The 23,688-nt window shown below is 37.2% G+C and overlaps 1 protein-coding gene across 1 annotated transcript in view; it reads right to left on the bottom strand.

The window, feature by feature from the left end:
- Positions 1 to 23,688, bottom strand: part of KLHDC8B (kelch domain containing 8B) — a 1,966,070-nt gene that overhangs the window by 1,484,427 nt on the left and 457,955 nt on the right. The window contains exon 2 of the mRNA XM_044078490.1: positions 192 to 1,542. Within this exon, the coding sequence (XP_043934425.1) occupies positions 192 to 582 (391 nt within the window). The 5' untranslated portion in view covers positions 583 to 1,542. The remainder of the gene's footprint in view (positions 1 to 191; positions 1,543 to 23,688) is intronic.

Here is a 23,688-nt window from a genome sequence, read left to right on the forward strand (position 1 = left end):
AAACTGTAAGCTAGTATTTTTATCTACAGATGATAAAGTTAACTAACAAATTCAAAACTGGTCAGGTGGGTCACAGCTTTACTTATAATTTATTAACAAATTAATTCAATATATTATTTAATACATAAAGTGGAAAAACAGGTGTTTCTTAGAAATGTATAGCTTATATAAGCATTATAAATGTACCTTACCTTTCTCTACTGCAGAAATACCCATTGATGGTTGGGTCAATGCTGCTTTCTTTTCCCACTTGCCTTCATCCATGTTGTAACACTCAACAGAAGCTAGAGGACTTTGTTCTGAATTCATGCCCCCAATCAGGAAAATCTGCTTACCAAGGGATATAGCAGCGGCCCCTGCTCGGGATGTAGGAAGAGGAGGTAAGATAGTCCATTTCTGTGATGCCATGTCCAACATTTCCACCATGTCTAGTGGTAGGCCAGTATCACTGCAACCCCCCATCACAAAGAGATGCCCATCCAGATAGACAGGTGTACAGTAAACACGGCAGTTATGCATTGAAGGAAAAACCTCCCAGTGGAATGATTTCACACTGTTAGCTTCCATAATTGATACGGGCATGATAAATTAGAGCTGACAGCTGAAAAACAGGCTCTAACTTGTCATGGCAATGTGTATAAGTATAATGTAGAAGTCCAGTGAATACTGTCAATTTGTGCAGATCCAGGCTCAAGCAATTTCACCCACTGTCATTTAAAATAAACCATGATATGCCTAGAATCTGGTGACTGTACTTTATCCACATGTGTGAACATCATAATATCCCCTTTAACATGCATTAGGACTGAGGAAAGAGCTAGAACACAGCAATTTTTCAATCACTCTGAACGATTTCCAGCTGCTCTGTCTCAAACCAATCTAAAATTAAGGAATACTTCCTAAAGTAGTGAAAAAAGAAGTGATTTCTGCTTTTAGCATATGCATGCTAATTTAAGTCTTTAGAGGCCTGCAGGAGACTATTATATATGTATTCCATGTTGTAATAGTGATTCAGAATATTTATTTGTTTAATCATTCACTAAGAATGGAGCAGAAACGTCAGTGTTCATTTTCAACTAAATAAAATGCATTTTGCCTTTCTTTTATTCACTTTAAAGGAGCTAGACGCCATCAAGACTTTGAGGGAGTAAAGCAGCACTTAACAGAAGTAACTGTAACACAGAAGGAGGGAGATCAAGAAGAAGAAAAACATTCTTTAAGATGGTCACAGCAGGTGGTCACTTGAACAAAGTAAAACCAATGGCATCAAAATGGCAAAATAAATGGTTAGCATCCTTTTCATTCCCGGTCTGTCATCCTGGAATTATTCTCTGTAATGAGACATATTTAATCCACTGAGGGACGGCCCCAGACAATCATCTTCCAGATGAATACAGTGAGGAAGCAAATTAAACATCTCACTTAGTTGCTGATAAAGCAGAAGAACATCTCTGCAATAAAATGACGATTCAAGGCCTGTTTTCTGTGACAGGTTTTAGACTCTGCTGCTGTAGATTAAGGGAGCCATGATTTCAGACTTTCCTAAAACAGGGAACACAAACAAAACATATTAACAAGCAAAGCAGGTTAATCAGTTTCCTAATTTTTACCTAACGTATGCAAATTGCATGCATAAACAGTCTTACCAATGAATAGGCAGCCATTACGAATTCAGCCATGCACAATAACATAACAAGTAGTCTAAATGCATGTAGAAAAGGTGTATAAAACAAGTAAACTTATGCGTACTCTCTTTTGTGACTTTTATGAAGGTCAGTTAATTTTACATTTTATGAAGGTGAATTTTATACTCATAGGATTCTTCATAAAATTTCCAGTTGTTTAACATTGTTATGACTGAATTTATGTTGGCTGCAAATTAACATGCATATGGTACCATATGTCATATGCAGAATGCACATGTCATAGTTAAAGCATGATAGTTATATGACTACCCGACAGACAGATGATAGATGGGGCACTCTTTGCCAGTGCACAGAGCCTTCCAAATGTTCCAGTTACATAGCAGATGTTCTCTTTTTTTCTGGTGCCAGACAGTTTTCTGGTATTCTAAGCTATAGCTCTCATCAGTAGTGGGGTGTGTGCCTGCATTTACTGCCTGTCATAGGTATAATATACTGCTGTGCAAGTAAAACATATACGGCATTAAGTCCAATATTTTTATTATGAGGGGGAATACATAAAGCATTGTTTTACATAAGGAGTTGTGCCTCTTTTTCTGATCCTAACAGATCAAAAGTGATAGCACACATTGCATTGTTTGTCTCCTCTGTTATGACCTGAAGTTAACATGATCTGGATTGACAGTAAGCAGAAAGTAACACCAATGCACTTAACATTTGGACAGAGTTGATAGTTTGTTGTACTGACAGTTTTGGGACAAAATATGCAAGGCCCAGGTCATTATGGCAGCAGATTTGAATAAATAACCTAATACTGAGAACAAGGCAATGGGATTTTATTATATGAAACAGTGGCAAAACAAATGAATTGGACTCCCCCAGCTCCTTCCTCATCCCACCCGATCTGCACACCAAGTGACTTTGACAACCAGTCAGTCTGTTAAACAGAACGATTAATGAACAGGTTCTAAAACTACATGCAAGTCAGATAAGCTAACTAATAATGTAAATACTAACTTATCCACAAAGCAACAGTGGTTACATAGATATCTCCAGGTTAATGCATCAGTTCTTTTAAAAACTTGCCAGGCAGCAACTTATGTCTGTCTACCTAGAGAAATGCATATTAGCTCTCCTTTGCTTTTAGACTGTTGTCACAGCTAATTAAGACAGTATTTTATAGACATCTTGTTGCTGTTAAACATTAAAGTTGGAATATCCATCAGGTAGAAAACTAAGATCAGGTAAACAATCATAATTAGTTTATTACATGTTCAAGACATGGATGTCAAGAAAATCACTACTAGGATGAAGCTCAAGAGGCGAATTTCTTGACCACTTTTAAAAGCACAAGTTGGGTTATTATTGGAGAGAATTGATCATGACTGTTTGTATGACGTGGCTTTATCTGCTTCTGTGTACTGCAAAAGTTAGAGGAAACAATGTCAATGCACTGTTCTACAGCTTCAAAGTCTGCAGGACACTTACTGCTGTCACCAGTCCCCATAGAAGAACGGTGGAAGCGTAAAGAGCTTTCAAAGCTATTAAAACTTCATTCGGTATATTTTGATGGCAGAACAACTATTGAACAGCTTTGTAAGTGGTTTCTTCTTCCCAGCACTCTTCTGTTAACATTTAAGTATGTAAATGGAGTTTAACAACAGTGAGGCATGCTTAACAAAAACTTGTTAACTACGTTTACAACTTCAAATGTGTAGAAAACTTAATTTTGGAGCACAACTGTGGCACACCAACATGTTTGTTTACAGGATAAACATAAACACAAGAAAATAAAAATCCCCCACAGAGCACAAAATAGGTTCATAGGTGTGTACTCCAATGGCTCTGGAGCCTTTACAAGCCTAGCCCATAGAAGTGCCCTGGCATCATGCCGCCGTAAGTTCCCGGTGCCTCTATCAAGTAGAGCCACTGGAGTAATCCCCGGGGTGAACTTTCTATTTCCCATCCACTAATCAAGATTTCTCTTGAAAAGGGCCAGTGAGGTGCTCTGCTTGACGTGTATGGAAAGTCTATTCCAGAGCATGGGCAGTCTCTGGGTTATGAACCTGTCCCTCCAGCATGTTCTGTTGATTGTGGTAATGAGGTTGAGGACCCTGGAGCACGTGGTGCAGAGGGACTGGGATTTCTTTAGGTGTAATATTTCTAACAGGGCTTTGTCAGACTTGGCTTTGTAAGTCAAGCAGAGATCGCCTATTAATAGATGATATGAGACAGAGAAAAGCTGGAGTTTTTTGAGCCTGTCCATGTAGGTCATGTGTTTAAGGACTAGGATTCTATTTGTGAGGTACTTTTGTGGCCTTTCCAGCTGTTGCAGGTATTTAGTGAAGTACATGCCAAATGGGGCATTATACTCAATGACTGGTCTAATGCGGGAAGAGTAGAGAGATGATGACCTCTTTTTTCCTGCATGCAAAACCCTTGGTAATAAGGTGTGCCACATAGAAGGACTTTCTGACCATAGTGGCAATGTGATGGTCAGAGAGGTTGCTCTCAACCTGTGTCCCCAGATCTCTTATAATGCCTTCAGTGTTCAGTGGGCTACCATCAATGTGGTAATTAGTGGGAACTGAGTTTTTTCCCCACAGGGAATGACGGCACATTTTTTGACATTAAGCTTAAGGCCATGGTTTTAACACCAGTCACTGGTCTCAGTGAGGCCTTTCTGTAGGATGTCTACATCACCACTTGGGGAGTTAATAATGGCTCCCAGCTTGCAATCTTCAGCGAACTTGGTCAGCTAGAGTCCCTCCATGTTGGCCTGGACTTCTGAGAAGTAGATGCCAAACAGGAGAAGACCCAGGACCAATCCCTGTGGACTCCACTCATGACTGGTCAGCAGTCTGACTTGGAGTCTGCTACTTTCACACTGTGGGTTCTATCTGTGAGCTAGTTTGCAACCCACCTAGTGATATAGGGTTGATGCCTAGCTTGGTGAGTCTATCAATAAATTCAGAGTGGGGAATGGTATCAAAGGCCTTGGCCAGATAGAGGTAGGCTGTATGAACTGCCTTGCCCTCATCACACTGATGAGTGACTCAAAGAAGTCAACCAGGCTGAGCAGGCATGATTTACTTTTCACAAAACCAAATAGCATGGGATCCAGATTTTGGAGATTCCCTATATCCTTTTTAATTAGGTCCATGATGATGCCTTTTTAATTAGATCCATGATGATGCGCTCCATAGCCTTACATATCAGACTCATCAGGCTAATGGGGTGATAATTCCCAGGGTCTGAAGTCGCTCCCCCTTTATGGAGAGGGATGACTGACTGTAGCAGTGTGCCATTCTGTATGGACAAAGCCTAAGGTGAGGCTGTGATTGAACAGGGCACACAGGTGTGGTGCCAGTTCACTTTGTAGTTCATGTAAAACACAGCCAGGGATATTGTCAGGTCCCATGGAAGCTGTATTCTTGGCCTTGGACAATGCAGCTTTAACCTTTGCTGTAGTAACGCTGGATGCCTGGTATTCTTCTGGTATTGTGATTGGTCATTTGGGGGGAAGAGAGGGGTAAAGTTGACACTGAATCTGTCAGCCAGTATGTTGGCAATACCTGTTGGCTCATTATAGGAGGTACCATTGTGCAGTAACTCAGAGCAAATCTAGGTATTGCCATCGCGATTCTTGATATAACTGTAGAAGGCTTTGTGGTTGCTTTTAGTGTCTGCCGCAATTCTGCCTTCATAGCTAGCTTTAGAGGTTTTGATGAGGGATCTCAACTTTTTGTTGAGTCTAATAAGGGAGTTTTTCCAGTCTTGGGACTTCACCTTTTTCTGCAACAGTTTCTTCCTTCTGTTGTAGAGTTTTTTAATGGCAGGGGACCACCAGATTGGCTTCCTTTTTTTGGAGGAGAGCGTCTTGGTTCTGTTGGGTATGGCTAGTTCCATGCATTTATGTATGTGTTCATACAGTGCATTGGTGTATGATTCAGCAGTCATGCACCTATTTTCCATTTGCATGGGTGCTGTGAAGTTAGCCACCTATGTTTTTAGGAGCTCAAAGTCAGCTTTGGAGATATTTTTCATGGTGGTTACCTTTGCCGGTGGTGTGGATTTCCATGGTAATTAGTTTGTGGTCAGATCTAACCTGGGAGTAATTGACTATTGGTGTTGAGCAACAGTTGCCCATGTTAGTAATAACCAGGTCAAGGATGTTGCTTCCTCTAGTGGGGGTAAAAATGATATTTTAGTTAATTATTTTAGAATATACAGAACACCAAATAGGGCAATGGTTACATATAACATTTGATTTACCATGTGTGTTTATTTTGTACAGGTCTAAATAGTGTCTTAGCTTAAAGTAACAGTATTGTATATACCTCAGTTTTGATGTCTTGTAAGCTAACCTTAATGACCTTTCTAATGCCTTTGAATTAATGTAAGCAGATTGTGCCTGAAAAAGACCCCAAAGGTTTAATTTACTTACATGTAAAATAAACTGAAAAATAAATGAAATCTAAAACAGCATTTTGCCATATTCATTTCTTCAAAGTATAGGTTCTGTACATCAACATTCTAATAGAAGGAAAAATAAATGATTACACCACCTTGGTTGAACAAGACTATTTCTATTAAACCTTTTCTGAAATCACGAGCCAAAGAGCTGTAAAGCATAAACTTATTATTTAATTGATTTTTTTAAGGATTTTTATAAAGCGCCAATAATTTTTAAATGTTAACATTTTCAAATGTAAGAACTTTTAAATGTGACACTGTTTTAACAGTATTGACATTTTTTTTTTGTTGTAATTGCAACGCATGTTGATTAAAGAATGGTAGTGAGTATACCTTTAACTTTTAAAGTTACGACTTTTACTTAATTGATACAATTAATTTGATTTAATCCACAATTGGTTAATTGGTCCAGTATCTTAATATATATATATATATATATATATATATATATATATATATATATATATATATGTATATATATATATATATATATATATATATATATATATAAATAACAGTGGAAAACCACAAAATGCTCAAACAAAGTAAAATCAGAAGAACAGGTCACACTCTTAGCTGGATGATGTTCTTTATTTAGTGCTTTCTTCAGTTAATAAAACAATGACAACTACTTTGCATCTACCTTATATACTACCATGTGTTTAATCAATTAAGTCAATTAACTTTCCCTCCAAAAACATTTTTAAAACATTTTTAAAGCCATACCCCCTGTTAAATGTTTCCTGATGTTAAGTTTCATTACAAAAAATACAAAACCCTATATTTTATATATATGCACACATTCCTTAAAAGCAATTCATATAAAATATATATTTTGCCACAATTATTAAAGAAAATTCATTAAAAAACCAAAAAACTAAGTGAATAACCAAACAAGATGTGAGACAGAATAACCAATATATGCCTAAAAATACATGTTGTTCTATTATTATTAAAATGGTAATCTGATTTTAACTTGAGGTAACTAGATAAAGAAACTACCTCATTTAATCCAGGGGGGCTTGTGGCATTAACCCTTAGTTCCAACAACTTCAACAACAAAAAATATCAGATCCCAGACTCTCCACTCAAAAAATCCTTAAATTTTAATTTTAAGTGCGTTAAAATAGCGATACACTTTTCGTCAAGACTGGTGTCTTAACTTCCTCAGAAACTTTAAAACAATACCACAAACCACTATTTAAAGTGTAGCTACAACAATCAATCAATAATCCATTTAGTAACTTAAAGGCATGTACTATAATTTTACATACTATTGGTTTTGCATTCTCTTCAGGGCATTTTCATTACCTTAATATACCCTCTTACAGGATTAAACTCACTTGGACTAGCGTAATTTCAACATTATCTTTTACACTATTAAAAAACATAAGATGATAGAATAATATGTATATATTTTAAATATTCACTATTTAATAGTGTACTAGAATAAAGTATGTATAAAAAATAAATAAATAAAATAAAGGGTATATATAATAATAATCAAAAATAAAAACAAATACACATCCCAGTATAGTTAACAGGGCACTGACCTAAATACAATAAAATATTTATATATGTATTTAATATATTTGCTGCATAAATTTAATATAAAAATTAAAAATTAAAAATTAATCATTCAGTTCATTTAATCAAGTTAAATTACATTCTAATAGGATACACATTGCTCCACTAAAAGATGTAACCGTAAAGGGAATGTTCAAACGTATAGAAATATATATGCATATCTTTTTAAAACATGTGGACATATACACATATAGACGTGCCACCCACAAAATTCGTTATGCCCAGCTTTAACGCCATTAAGGGATGGGTTTACTCTATCATCCCTATCTAAACCTTTTAACAACCAACCAGTTTTCAATAATATTATTAGATATGGTATTCAATTATACTAGTTATTACTAGTTTTTTACTTTACTAACATTTACCTAAGTTTTTCAACCTAAGTATACACATAATGGAAGTCATTTTATTAATGCCTGGAAATTGACAGGCATTTACCCTGAGCTGCCATAGGAGTTCCTTCGTCTCCAACTTCAAAGACTCTGGTCCACCCCTTTCATCTTTCTTCAATTGGTCAATGACCCTAAATTTAAATTCATGGCCAACAGACACACTTGTATGTCTAGCTAATGCATTCTCTAATTTGTTCCTACTAATACAATAAGTATCCTCGTAGATCCTTTCGCCAAGCTTTCTATCGGTTTTCCCGATATAGAAAGCCGGACAACTTGTACATTTAGCTAGATATACCACTTGTTTACTGTTACAGTTAAATCTCCCATTGGACCTGTATTTCTGGTTACCAATACTAAAATTGCAACCTACATCAATATACTTACAGTACCTACACGTTACACCTGTACATACCTTCTTTATTAGTATTTACACCACCATTGGCTTCCAGAATTTCTTTTAAATTATTACCACGCCTATATGTAATTTTAGGCCTTTCTGGAAACATTTCTCTAAAATGTTTATCACTCGTCAAGAAGTCCCAATTGTTTGTGATAATATTCATTATTTTATGGGAGTCGATGTTAAATGTGCATACAAAACCACAGGTGTTAACCATTTCTTCGTTTATACTCACCACTGAACCCCCTCCATTTGTCTTACTTAATATTGGGACATAGTCCCCCACAGATCTTTTATGCTGGACTTCCTTGATGATCCCCTGTAGGAAGTGGGAAGGATAACCCCTCTGCTTAAAGAAGTTAGACATCAAGATGCACTCCTCTTCAAACTCCTCATCTTTAGTTGTCATCCTGGCTGCCCTAACTAGTTGCCCCTTAACTACAGATCTCTTCTTCTTTTCAACATTCCCTTTATGGTTACATCTTTTAGTGGAGAAATGTGTATCCTATTAGAATGTAATTTAACTTGATTAAATGAACTGAATGATTAATTTTTAATTTTTAATTTTTATATTAAATTTATGCAGCAAATATATTAAATACATATATAAATATTTTTATTGTATTTAGGTCAGTGCCCTGTTAACTATACTGGGATGTGTATTTGTTTTTATTTTTATTTTTGATTCTTATTATTATATATACCCTTTATTTTATTTATTTATTTTTTATACATACTTTATTCTAGTACACTATTAAATAGTGAATATTTAAAATATATACGTATTATTCTATCATCTTATGGTTTTTTTAATAGTGTAAAAGATAATGTTGAAATTACGCTAGTCCAAGTGAGTTTAATCCTGTAAGAGGGTATATTAAGATAATGAAAATGCCCCGAAGAGAATGCAAAACCAATAGTATGTAAAATTATAGTATATGCCTTTAAGTTACCAAGTGGATTATTGATTGATTGTTGTAGCTACACTTTAAATATTGGTTTGTGGTATTGTTTTAAAGTTTCTGAGGAAGTTAAGACACCAGTCTTGACGAAAAGTGTATCGCTATTTTAATGCACTTAAAATTAAAATTTAAGGATTTTTTGAGTGGAGAGTCTGGGATCTGATATTTTTTGTTATTAACCCTTAATTGCCACATCATTTCCTTAAACTCTAGGAATAGGTCATTTTGTCCCCCCATCTCATTGTATTCTAGATGTTCAAGTATTGTAAATTTAAAATAATGCTCTGGAGATTTGGTAATATGCTTAGCAAGGCCGTTATTGATATTCCCCTTCCCAATGTCATACATATGCTGATATATCCGCAATCTGAAGGAGTTTTTTGTCTTTCCAATGTAGAGTCTATTGCAGATTTGACATAGTGCAATATAGACTACATTTTTAGTACCACAGTTATTTCTGTGTATTGATTTCACTATACCATACCCAAGAATATTCACTCTGTCACCCTCTAGGATAAATTTACACTGCGAACAATGTCCACATTTCCTTGTGTACCCACTAGTGTAAGATCCTACCCTCACCTTGTTCCTTTCTAACATATTCTTAAGACTGATGTCTTTTTTGTACACTGCTATTGGTTTACTACCCACTGCATTACCTATTTGTTCATCATGTTGTAGGATAAACCAATTCTTAGAAAAGGACGTCCCTAAGTAGGGAATACTGTAGGGTATATGTCAGGATCATAGCTTTCTTATACACACTGTGGTTACTGTCACTACCATCCATGACTGCACCTTGTGTACCACCTCCATTCCCGAGACCCAACAATGGATAAAAATGTCCTGATATTCTTTTTTGAGGGACTTCTTCCAGTATAGGTTTAACAAATCCCTGCGGGTATCCCCTTTTTTCCAACATGCCCAACAATTTTTCTCTTTCATCATAAAATGCATCTAACTCACTAACGTTCTTGCAAGCCTTGACTAGGGACCTTTTTTGATGCAGGGGATGGCAGCTATTAAAATGGAGTAGAGTGCTAGAGTACGTTGGTTTCCTATAAATAGTAGATGTGTACTTTTTGAATTCTTTATTTTTCTTGATCTGGATGTCTAAGTAACTAATACTCTCTGTGTTAATTTCCATAGTAAATCTTAAAAAGGAGGTGCTAGTATTCAAATAAGAAAAAATTCATACAGTTCACCTTCGCCACCTCCCCATAGAATAAGTATGTCATCCAGGTATCTGCCATAAAATATACAACTCCTATACCCATCAGAGGGGTACACCTTGGTCAATTCCCATTGGGCCAAGACAATGTTTGCAAAGATGGGGGCACAAACTGGCCCCATGGCAACCCCTGTCGTTTGCCTAAACAATTGCCCTTCAAACCGAATGTAATTGTTTTCAAGGACCAACATTATTAGTGTCCTAAGTGTAAGTATTCTAGAGTGTGTATATTGTGAACTCTTACACAGATAGTCATAAAACAGTTCCACTCCCTCAGAGTGCAATATGACATTGAAGAGGTCCTTCACGGCAACTGTAACCAGAATCATATCATCCCCATACAAATCCTGGTTTAGTTTTTTGAGACAGTCCCAGGAGTCCTTAATAATATGTGGGAACCCACTAAGACTGTTCTTTAAACAAAAATCCAGAAACTTGGCAATAGTCAGGGTCTTGGAGGCCTTAGCATCCAGTATAGGCCTTAAGGGAGGGTTGGTGGTGTCTTTGTGGATCTTGGGGATGCCAAATATGGTTGGAATTCTAGGATTTTCCTGTACCATAAAGTCATATTCTTCTTTAGTAATTTGATTGTTAAGTAACAACTCATATAAAGTGGTGTCTATCTTTCTGCAAGCTAACTTTAATTCATTCACTGAAATTTGTTCAGATCCATCCCCATATAAATGAATTAACATACTATCCACATAGCGTTGCTGCTCCATTACCACCAACCCTCCCCCTTTATCAGGTTTCATTATCCTTAGTGACCTGTTGTCTAAGATGCTATTAAGTAGATTTTCTTCATCTTTAGTTAAATTGCTTTCACCTCTAGGAATTTTCTTGTGTTTACAAATATCCCTAAAATCATCTCAAATAATTGTATACTGGGGTGTATGGGGGGATTGTAGACACTGGCTTTTTTACATACTGGAACAGAGTGATTGTATTTACCACTATTTACAACCATACTCAAATTAAGCTTCCTAGTATAAACCATCAGGTCAAGTACAGTTCTATCAATTCTGGCATTGTTCATGGGCACAAAGTTTAACCCTTTTTCAAACAAATTCACCCATTGTACAGTGACCTGAGTGTTAGATAAATTTTATATTGTAAAATTATGGTGTTTATTACTAATAATGGTATTTGTCTGTGTACCTACCAGTTCCCAGCATTGTTCCTGGCTCTTCCCCTCCCCATGTTCCCAAAAGTTCCACTGCCCCATCCACGGACATTCCAGAAATTCCTGTTGTAAGACCAATTGTTGTTGTAATTGTGCTAGAGATTCCCGATTCTCTCTGACCTCCTTGGGGGGGGGGGGGGGTTCCTAAAGGGACATTATCATGATTGTTGCTGTCCTTTGGATATTCTTCCACAATGTCCCTTACTTCACCCTCATGAACAGAACCTTCATCTATTAATTCTATCTGAGCTGACTTATTTATTTTATTTTTATTCATTAATTTTTTTGCAAAATAAACTGAAAAATAAATAAAATCTAAAACAGCATTTTGCCATATTCATTTCTTCAAAGTATAGGTTCTGCACATCAACATTCTATTAAAAGAAAAATAAATGATTACACCACCTTGATTGAACGAGACTATTTCTATTAAACCTTTTCTGAAATCACGAGCCAAAGAGTTGTAAAGCATAGAGTAACTTATTATTTAATTGATTTTTTAAGGATTTTTTTAGAAAGCCCCAATAATTTTTAAATGTTAACATTTTCAAATGTAAGAACTTTTAAATGTGACACTGTTTTAACAGTATTGACATTTTTTTTTTGTTGTAATTGCAACGCATGTTGATTAAAGAATGGTAGTGAGTATACCTTTAACTTTTAAAGTTACGACTTTTACTTAATTGATACAATTAATTTGATTTAATCCACAATTGGTTAATTGGTTCAGTATCTTAATATATATATATATATATATATATATATATATATATATATATGACAGTGGGTTTATGTAGTGTTTAATTCTGAAGAGGTCTCAAGCAGAATAATAAATTCATGTTTAACGAATTTTACATGTTTATTCATTTTCTACACCAATTTCTTTTATTGGTATGCTTTATTTTTGGTTACTGGTGAAAAATAAATGATACTTGCTTTTGTACACTATTCAAAACAGGACAATAAACTGCATCGCAGCTGCATAAGAAACTGTGGTCCTGCTAAGCAGCAGAGCATCAGAGATGCAAAAGTAATGCTTAACAAATGACTGCAATCCATCTCAAGTTTCTGGTTGAAAATCAGCCCTAGTGTATGTGATTTTACTGACTCACTGTTTCAGAGAAGGACAACTATTTATTTATTTAATTATCCTTTGTTGACTGGGTTAGTCCCACTAGGCTGGTAGCCTCTTTTCAGCAGAGACCTGAAGTGGTATTTATAGTAATAGTACAAATTTTGCCAGTGCATCATAGAACATCCCCCTACTCTTTTTGATAGGTGCTGTGGGATCTTTTATATCCACCTCAGCTACCACCAACTCAGGCAGATGGGGCCTAAGTTTAACATCGCATTCAAAGGATGATACATTCAGGAATCCAGCACCTACCTTATGCTGAACTACAGTGTCAGCAGTCCATCTACCTGATGTGGGAAAAGACCCCACAGCCTTCTGCACCAAAGGCAAGTATGTTACCTGTTGCACTACTGACACTGTGATTTATAAAGTCATGCTACATTTGTTGTTCTTTGAGACAAATAACATAATCTTTTCACAGCTTATTATTAGCTACAATTTTAACAATTACCAGAAACCTCAACTAAGTATTTTATATGTGCTGTCTGCATTTGTCATTATACCATAATCAAACCATACCATGTCACCAGTCCCTTATACTGTCCAAACAGTGGAAAACATTCTCCTTATAGGTTTATAGGTTCATAGGTAAGTACTAGGCTAGCTGTCCTTGCAGGTTATTTTGAGTCTAGGCAATTTCCCTTTTTGTGCTCAAATTAAGCTATCCCATTTGTTATAGACTGGTCTTACCCACCCCATGATTGATAATTATATATTTCCCCTAATGGGAATAACCGGGATCATACCATTAATAATTTGAGGGGACCCATGTAGTGGATAAAACATTTAGGAGCTGTCATTGTCCATTAGTAGTGCAGGGGTCAGTCCTGAGGTACATCTTGTGTTTCCCATCCATAGATCCAAGTTGTGCTTGAATATGGATAGGGATGGACTTTGTTTTATGTGGGTGGGAGTTTGTTCCAAAGTACAGGTATCCCCTGAGAGAGATACCTGTCCCTCTAAACCATTCTGTTGATGTTGCAGAAGAGGTTTATGTTCCTAGAATGAGTATTTCTGATGCAAGTTGCCTTCAACTAGAAATTAAATTTGCAGTCAAATACAGACATGAGCACATAGTAACCAAATGTGAGTTAAATAGGCCAGGCATTACAATCCTCTTTTCAGTGAAGAAAGCTGTAAGCTAGCTGTTGAAAAATCAGGTAGGCACCCTAAACAGAAAATCCTTTTGGCTGAGTTGCTCATAGCCTCAGAGAGTGAGAACCTGATTATCAGAAGGTTCAAGGGAGAAAAATAAGTTGAAAAAAGACTACTACGATATGTACTTCACACTGCGGACCAAATTCACAAGATTTCAAGCATACAATAAAATCCCTTTCTGAATGTCTATGATGGTTGTCTCTCAAATAACTCATCTACTATTGCTTGACACGTAAGATATAGTTACTGATAAGGTTCTGGCACCCCAAAAACAGAAGAAGACTACATGCTAAAGTCGGGTACTGAGCTGTAATGGATGGGAAATGGGAAAACTTGTGATATAAAAAGGTGAGATGATCAGTTGATGAGGATTCAGATATGATTTGAGCTATGCTATGGCATTAAGACTGTTACAATATACCTTTCTGATTCTACTCTGAGACGTATCGAAATTGTCTCTGTCAATTTTATAAAGAATTTTGACCATGTCACTGAATCACTAATAGTGTTTGGCAGTCCTCTTTGGCATTAATTTCTTGGACCTCAAAACCAATGCTAAGGGTTTATGGCTGACCAAGTTTGTAATAAATCTGGTGATGCCATGCACTTTCCAGAAGGCATTTCCCCAAACAAACAGCCAGTTTCAAAACCATGCGCTAAAACTAAAAGCCAAAAACTATATAGTTTTATCCTTTAGCAAGCCTGACTTCCCATGTAACTATCACACTGACAACACCCCTGCCCCCACCCCCCTGAAAGTTGCTCCAGTAGTCAGGGATCTGGGAATCTAAGTCAACAATGAACTGTTCTTTGATTCATCACATATTCACTGTTATATATCTGAAGGTATAGCATGTAGGTCCAGGGGTTTAATCAATTCCATCGTACTTGTCTCTCAGTAGGCTGAACACTGATTATAATTCCTCATTCAGTATGTACATGCTCAAACACTTTTCACAACTGGAATAACTATGACACTTTCACACTAAAAATCAAGGGCCCAAATCAGAAAAATTATGCAGATTGTCTCAAATTCTTATCCCTTTTCTCTATATCATACAGGCTACTATGCAGTGAAAATTGTCATCTACATACAGCCTCAGCAGACTCTAAACTGTCAGGCCTATTAAGCATTCACAAGTCCAATGGTAGCATGAACACCCACTCAAGATGTCTCAATCTATTTGCAATATAAATAGAGCATACTGAGATTTGTATCACAGAGAATGACTCTATAGAACCATTTTCCACTCCTTATAAAGTGAAGTACTTCTTTTACTCTTTTCAAATGTAATTTGGATGAATGGATGGGAAATTGTAGATTTATTTTATGTTTAGCATCCATGTCCCTTAATGGATAGGGGGAAACAAGTAAATGTTGTCTGCATCAGGGATATTGTTATTCAGAATATAAAGACTAAAAACTATCAATAAAATGTAAGGCTAAGCTTCTTAAGATCATCACAGATCAATAGCTAAGTAAGTAACTATGAACTTACAAAATCTATTCCTGACAGATGTACATGCTTCATGATCTTAACTTTGAAATTAATGCATTCAGATCGTTTAATAGTTGTGTCAGTAACAGATGTTTGCACTCGAGCTGTAAAAATGAATGTTAATGGCACTTCCATAGTGATTTGTAAGAAATGAAGAAAATCCATATTCATTGACCTGCAGAATGTATGCCCCAGATGTTAGTACCACGTGACAGACATACATTTCTGAGAATGCCTTCCCATCATGCACCGTGGCATTACCTTTCTCTCAACTGTCCACTGATTAAAAATCTGAAGAAAAAAATCGAGAAAGAAAAAGGTAATGAACAAAAAAAAAAGGTGAAAGGTGAAGAGACGGCTATCACTAAACACAGACCTGTCATTATGATAAGTGCCTGCAACTTTCATATCAGATAAAAATAGGTTCATTGTTAGTAACTTAAGAAGCAAAGTCCCAAGGAAATCCTCCAGGGTGACTACTGGAGTGAAAAAATACCACTGGCAATGGTGGCTTCAAAGCTGTAGAACTGGAGATAATTTACAGCTCATTGTGGCTTTTAAATGTCTAAGGGAAGACCAAGTTGCAGCTGAGCACATATCATTCAGACTGTTGGTCCACCAAAATGTTGTGGAAGTAGCCACTATTTCAGTGAAGTGAGCCTAAAGCATTGTAGACAGATGTTTCCAATGATTATTTTACCAAAGCCACTACACTGGGGGAATGAGCCTTAGCAGATGTGGGTAGAGGTCTCCTGGGTTTATCATAACATATTTTATTTTACTATATTTGAATTTGTTAAGCAGGTCACTGAACTGGTAGAAAGACCATTTTTAGATATGGTGACCTAGGATATATAGGCAAATACAACAATTTCTGCAAATCACAGAAAATGTAACTGCATTGTAGGTAACAATGCAGAACAATGAAGTAAACAGCTTACAAACATAATAGGTGTATAATAAGTAACTGGTAAACAACATTCAGATGTAATATGCATCCACCAATACTAGAAGACGTTTGTGGACATAGCTAAGTAAATACACAAGGTACAGTTTAAACAAGAAAAGTGACTAAACAGCATTAAGGAATGACTGTAGCAGAAGAGCTTTCTATAGTATGTTGATATTAGCAAACACATATCCATGATTATGCAGAGTACTAATGAAACATGGATCATAACTGTAGTGAGGTGATTTGGTGGCTTATGTAGCTATGATGCACACAGAAGGCAAACCGTGGATGAAGTAATTATACCCCGGATACCTTTATTAAATGCACCCCATTTAAACAATGACATGAGCATATACAGTTACAGAAATTTAGAATGGTTTTATACCTTATACATATGTGCTTTCTTTTTTAACAATTATCATTTACTCCAGCAAAACAAATTGCTCAAATCCTGTGTTTCCTTAAATTTTGTCCCCCCCCCAATGCTATTCTGCAGGAATTGCATACACATATTCCTCTTGTTTGTATATCATTTGTTCTTTTCTGTCCTTTACAATATTCAATACTTTGGTTGAGGTTCATTTATTAGATTTTGATTTTCCTTTTTTTAGTAATTGTTTTTCTGGTAGCCAATGACATTACATTTAGCAAGTCCTTATAACTATGCAATGCAGATCCTGTATCCCAGGTCAAAAGAATAAGTTTCTTAGTTACAATCACGTGCTCGTACAGTATACCTGACAAAGTATTCTGTAATGATTTTTTTTTTAATTTGCTCACTCGTTATATTTCCAAAAAACATATCCTCACTTACCTCTCTATTTCTATTTACATATCCAGCAATTGCTAACTGAGAAAAAAATTGATGAAGACTGCTCGAGGCAAAACAGTTTCATGAAAAAATCCTAAACCTTCTGGTATTTGCTGCATATTTGTAGTTATACAGATGTCCTCCCACCGTTGCTCTCTATACTACCTTTCCATTCTCTCTTCCCAATTTTTCCTAATCTCTTACAATTCTGATTGCTTCTTTTTGATTTCATGCAGTATTTTATATGCCTTAATAATTATCCATTTGTATTTAGTTATTACTTTTGTTGACCAGGGTAGTCTGATTGGGCTGTGGTAGTCCCTTTTCAGTAGAGGCCTGGGAAGAAAAACACCAGCAACAATATAGGTAATTTTATACACGAGAGAAAAGTGTAAAATTTTATATTAACGTTACAGTATGGACGTATAATAACTGACTGCAACTATACTAAAAAAAAATCTGCAATCAGTAAAATTCAGTCATTACATATTAATTCAAGACAATTTGGCATGTGCAGTGAGGTTTAGAGTGGCAATTGCAGATTTATATTTATGAGTAAGAGAAATAAGAGAGAGGTGGTGTGGGAGATTTGAGCAGAAAGCAGAGATGGAGTGATTAGAGTAGAAAGCAGAGAGCATATAAGGAAAGATCAATAGCAAATACATATATAAGGTGGTATAGAGAAAAAGAAAGCTGAGTTGGAGGTAAATGTAGAAGTTAGTGAGTATGAGTTGGAAATTTGCTATGGGGATAATTTGTCAGATGATGAGTTGAGACAATAGATGTGAACAGTAAGAATAAAGGGATAGAAGACAGTAGGAAATTTGCTTTGTTGAGGCATGTGGGGTAATGAAAATGTGTAAGAGCTAGGATTGTTTAGCCTGGGGAGGTGTAAGAACAGAGCCAAGTGTTTTTAAATAATTGTTTTAGCATGTTTTTGAATCTGGATAGGCTGATTTGTTGTTTGATGGTAGTAGGGATAAAATTCCAAATTTTTGAGACATAATTTGCAAGCAAAGACAGACTAACAGAACTGCAGGTTTTAGTTATGGTTAACTAAACCATAGCAGAAAAGCACCAAAATAAAGAAAAAAGACAACCAGGCTGTAAAATCCACTAATTTTATTAATCTGATGTCTCAGCAACACAAGCGTTCAAGGAATATATTACATAAATCACCACCTCCCTATATATCCGCACCCCAGCACTACCAGGTTATACCTCATACCATGCTTTTCGGCCCCAAAACTTGTACCGAACCACAAAAGGAGGGGGAGTATCAATATTCGTCAAAGATACCCACACCTCCAGGTTGGTGGCACAGCACGAAGCATCAGAGACTATCCATGTGCAACTAACAGTGGGTAAAACTGCCTTCCAGTTTATAGCATGCTACAAACCACCCTCCCAAACCCAGGAACCCCATCAGCCTTCCTGAGAACACTGGAAAATATGAAGGTCTCTCCAAACACCATTATATTGGGTGACTTCAACTACCCAAACATAGACTGGGAGCATTACTCTAGCTCCAACACCCTAGCCAAAAGGTTCCTAGAATTTATAAACTCAAATGCTATGGAACAACTTGTTACCACTCCCACAAGAGGGGAAAACATACTGGACCTGATCATCACCAACATGGGGGCTCTATGCTCCAGACCAGATGTGTATCCCTCACTGGTAAGATCAGACCATAAACTAATCTCACTGGATATTCACATCCTGACCCCGCCCCTGCCCAGAAAACCACAGTGAAAAACGTCTCTAAAGCAAATTTCACACTCCTCAAAACTGAAGTGGAATCCTTCAAAGCCCCCGGGCCTGTGGAAAATACGGCCCAGACCGCAGAATCCTTTATAAACACATTCTATGAACACCTTCAGGAATGCATGGATCATGCAATCCCAAATGAAACCAAGACCCAATCCTCCAAAGGCAGACGTCCTGTCTGGTGGACCCCAGCCATAAACAAACTATACAATAGAAGGAGGAAGCTACTACATGATAGAGCAAAATCCCAAAAAGGGAAGGCATCTCTGATCAGTATTAGCAAAATGCTACGAGCACTCATAAAATCGTCTAAGGCCAGCTTTGAGAGAAAAATTGCACAGGACACTAAGGATAATCACAAGGCTTTCTTTAGTTATGTTAGGAACCTGGGTGGGAATTCCCAGATATGCTCAGAATTAGTCCAAAATGACAAAAAATACACCGAACCCACAGACATTGCCAACATCCTAGCTGACAGGTTCAGCGCAAACTTCTCCCCCCTTCCCCACCAAAAAGGGCAAATATCTATCCCAGCAGAGTGCTGCCCCCTGACATCTCAGATGCTCAGGTAAAAGCCGCCCTTTCCAAAGCAAAAAACACAGCATCAATGGGACCAGACGGTGTCCCAGGCTGCGAACTACATGAACTCCAAGAAGAGCTAAACCCAAACATAAAACTACTGTTCAATCTCAGCCTTACTACAGGATATGTACCCAAAGAGTGGTGTACAGCAACAGTGGTCCCTCTCCACAAAGGCGGTGCCTCAACGGATCCTGGAAACTATTGCCCCATAAGCCTGACTAGCTTGGTCTGCAAAGCTATGGAAAGGATCATTATGGACCTCATAAATAAAGATATTGGGGACCTACAGACACTGGATCCTACCCAGTTCGGCTTTGTTAAGGGCAGATCCTGCCTCATAAACCTGGTTGATTTCTTTGAAACAGTCACCAAGGCCATTGACAAGGGGAAGGTGGTCCACACAGCCTACCTGGACCTCGCAAAAGCCTTTGATACAATACCCCACTTGGGCATTATAGATAAGCTCACCAGCTTAAATATAAACCCCTATGTCACTAGATGGGTTGCAAACTGGCTCAAGGACAGAACCCACATGGTTAGAATTGCTGGAGCCATGTCAGACTCCAAACCAGTTACAAGTGGCGTCCCACAAGGCTCAGTCCTGAGACCTCTCTTGTGCGGTATATATTTCTCGGAGGTACAGGCCAACATGGAAGGACTGTGGCTGACCAAGTTCACAGATGACTGCAAACTAGGCGCCATAATTGACTCTCCAGCCGACACAAGCATCCTACAAAAGGGCCTCATAGAAACAGACAACTGGTGCCAGAGCCATGGCCTCAAGCTAAACGCCAAAAAGTGTATAGTCATCCCCTTTGGCAAAAACAAAGTGCCCACAAATTACCATATAGATGGTAATCCATTAAGTACGGAAGAAGTAATTAGGGACCTGGGGACCCAAGTTGATAGCAATCTCTCATTTGAAAACCACGTGGCCAAAGTGGTTAGAAAAACATTTTACATAGCCCACTTAATCATGAAGGGATTCACATCTAGATCAGGGGAGATCATCGTGCCTCTTTACTCATCCCTCATCAGGCCCATAATTGAGTACAATGCCCCTTTTGGGATGTACGTTACCAGACACCTGCAGCAACTGGAAAGACCCCAAAAGTACCTCACCAAGAGGATCAAAGGGCTCAAACAGATGCCATATGCTGCCCAGTTAAAGAAACTCCAGCTCTACTCAGTGGCATACCGCCTGCTCAGAGGCGATCTGTGCCTGACATATAAAGCCATGTCCAACCCGGAATTAATGGACATGCTGCACCTCAGAAAATCCAAATCCCATTGAGCTATGTGCTCGAGAGACTTGAACCTCAGCACTGAAATAAATAGGACATGCTGGAGTGACAGATTCATAACCCAGAGGCTCCCTTCACTCTGGAATAAAATCCCAGTCCAGGTTAGGCAGAGTCCCTCATTGACTCTCTTCAAGAGGAATCTTGATGAGTGGATGGGAAATCATAGGTTTACCCCGGGTATCACTTCTGTGTCACTGTTAGACAGAGGCACAGTATACTAACCTCAAAAAAGGGCATAGCAAAATTCATTTAAAATGGGTGGCGAAAGCCAAACACACTCTGGCTAGGCTTATAAATGCCCTAGGGCAGATAGCCTAGTATGAACCTATGAACCTATGAATTAAACAATAAAACAATTTTGATAAATAAGATAAATTAAATAAAGTTCTGCATTGAACCTATTCGTGGCCAAAGTATTGTATTTTAAAATATATATAGATTCCTTAGACAGTAATTATTTTTTTATATAATTATCATCATATATTTAAACATTAATTTTTTTCTAACACCGAATCTCTTGTCAGCACTCTCATATCCTGTTCTGTTTGCCTAGACTCTGCTATCAATCCCTGGCAGAGTAGAACGTCTCTAACCAGCATTTCAAACTTCTATCCACTCCATTTCATTTTATTCCATTTCCCTCCACATTAATTTGCTGCTAATGCAACGGCTCTTTTGCTAGTTTCCTCCATTCAGTTTCAGATTACTTTGTATGCCCCTTCTTACAGTCATTCCTCTTAGTAAAATTTCCTTTTTCCATCCCATGTTGACTTAGTTCTTAGAATACTTCTGCTACTTTAAAACATAATATACCATATGGTCATTGTTATTCTCCTTAAGGGCCTGCATCCAAAATCCTGCGTTCTCCTTATTTCTTCAATTTCCTCATCTTAACATCATGATTTTCTATTTGACTATAATCCTATGAATGTGCTATGTATACCAGTATTAACAGCAGACCACTAAAGTATCCCTTCAGATCAAACAGTCCTACACATCCTTGTTCTATGGGGCAGACAACTTACTTCCCACTTTTTGTATTATCTCTTCTCTAACAGAATCCTATTCATTCAGTCCATATACCAAAAGAGTTCATCTTATCATGTCCTCATAGATATGGATATTACTAAATCAGTTCATGTGTGAGTACACAGTTTATTGTTAGAGCCTTTATTTTAGTTTCATTTATTTTATATTCCCCAAAAGACTAGAAACTGTGTCAAACTATTCTATAAATCTGAAATGTCCTTTTATGGATTTATCAAGCACATAATAATATCATTTGCAAAGAAAGTGAACTTTACTTGATTACAATATTAGGTATGTCCTCAGAACTCTGAGTCCCTTATTTGTTTTCCCATTGCCTCTAAATATGAAGCCTAGTTTCTCTCTTAAAATACAGCTTGTCTGAGAGGACCCCTCCCAATTTAATTCTTCCCTTAGCCTCTTCAAATATTCTGCTAATGAACTCAATTATTCTGTCAGGAAATGCAAATGGAACCATTTGTGTACATGCTGAATCTATCAAATGGCTTTTCTACATCAAGACCTACCAGCAATAGTGATGTTTTCTTACAATATGCTTCCCTTTGAATAATCATTGTTCTATTAATAATGTTAAATGTTTTCCTACACTCCAGAAAACCATATTTATCTACTTCTATCAACTTAGCAAACTTCTGCCATTCTCTTTGCTAATGTAGACATATAAACGTTATAATCACTGCTTGAAATTGAAATTAGTTAATATGACAATGATCTGATGGGTCTTTAGCCTCCTTCAGAAATACAGCTAAAATAGCTTTCATCCAAGCTGCTGGTACTGTTTCTCCTTTTAAAATAGTATTTAACCAAACCTTCCAGATCTTTATTATTTTCTCCCCTTCTAACTTCCAAATGTCCATAGGAATACCATCAGTTCCTGGAGACTTCCCTGCTGATTAATAATATGTCAACATTTTTATCTCACCCTTCCTATCCTAGCTATTAAATCTTGAGCATCACTTTCCTCTATCCATTCATGCCTTTTCTTGGTTTTCCTATTCCACTGCTTTATAAAATTTCCTAAATATCTCTAATACCTCTATAGGCTCTATCCCTGTTCTGGGTTCCCTTTCATGTACAACAAGCCTTTGTCCCACTATATTAACTCCCTCTACTGTTGAGTACCAAGATCTTCCTTGGCTATTTCCCATAAGTCCTACAAAGTAGGGTCCGAGAGCTGAGTCTGTCTTAACTCCTACTTGGTCACTCCATCTCCTACTTGGTAACACTTCCTATCTCTCCTTCCAAAGGAAGGCAGGCACCATCTGACTGGCTGACTACTATCACCCCTCCCTTGTCTTAAAATGACCCTTTCCAAGGGAAGACCAGCACCTTTCAGCTGCTGTGTCTCAATCCACAGCTCCCTGTTACTGACCATTTTTCTCATTGAAGTAGCCAACTGCCAAACCTGGATGAAGACTGCTTCACAAAATGTTTGCCTCTGTCTGGCTGGTGGTGATAGCATGCACACCAGCTACTTCATTGTTAAAGTCATTCCCTATAAGTACATCAGCAGGAATGTCAACAAAAAAGACACCTGCTGGTTCTCTTGTCAC

The sequence above is a fragment of the Protopterus annectens genome, chromosome 7.part1 (assembly GCF_019279795.1).
Source record: "Protopterus annectens isolate FY-2018-M chromosome 7.part1, PAN1.0, whole genome shotgun sequence".
Lineage (NCBI taxonomy): Eukaryota > Metazoa > Chordata > Ceratodontiformes > Protopteridae > Protopterus > Protopterus annectens.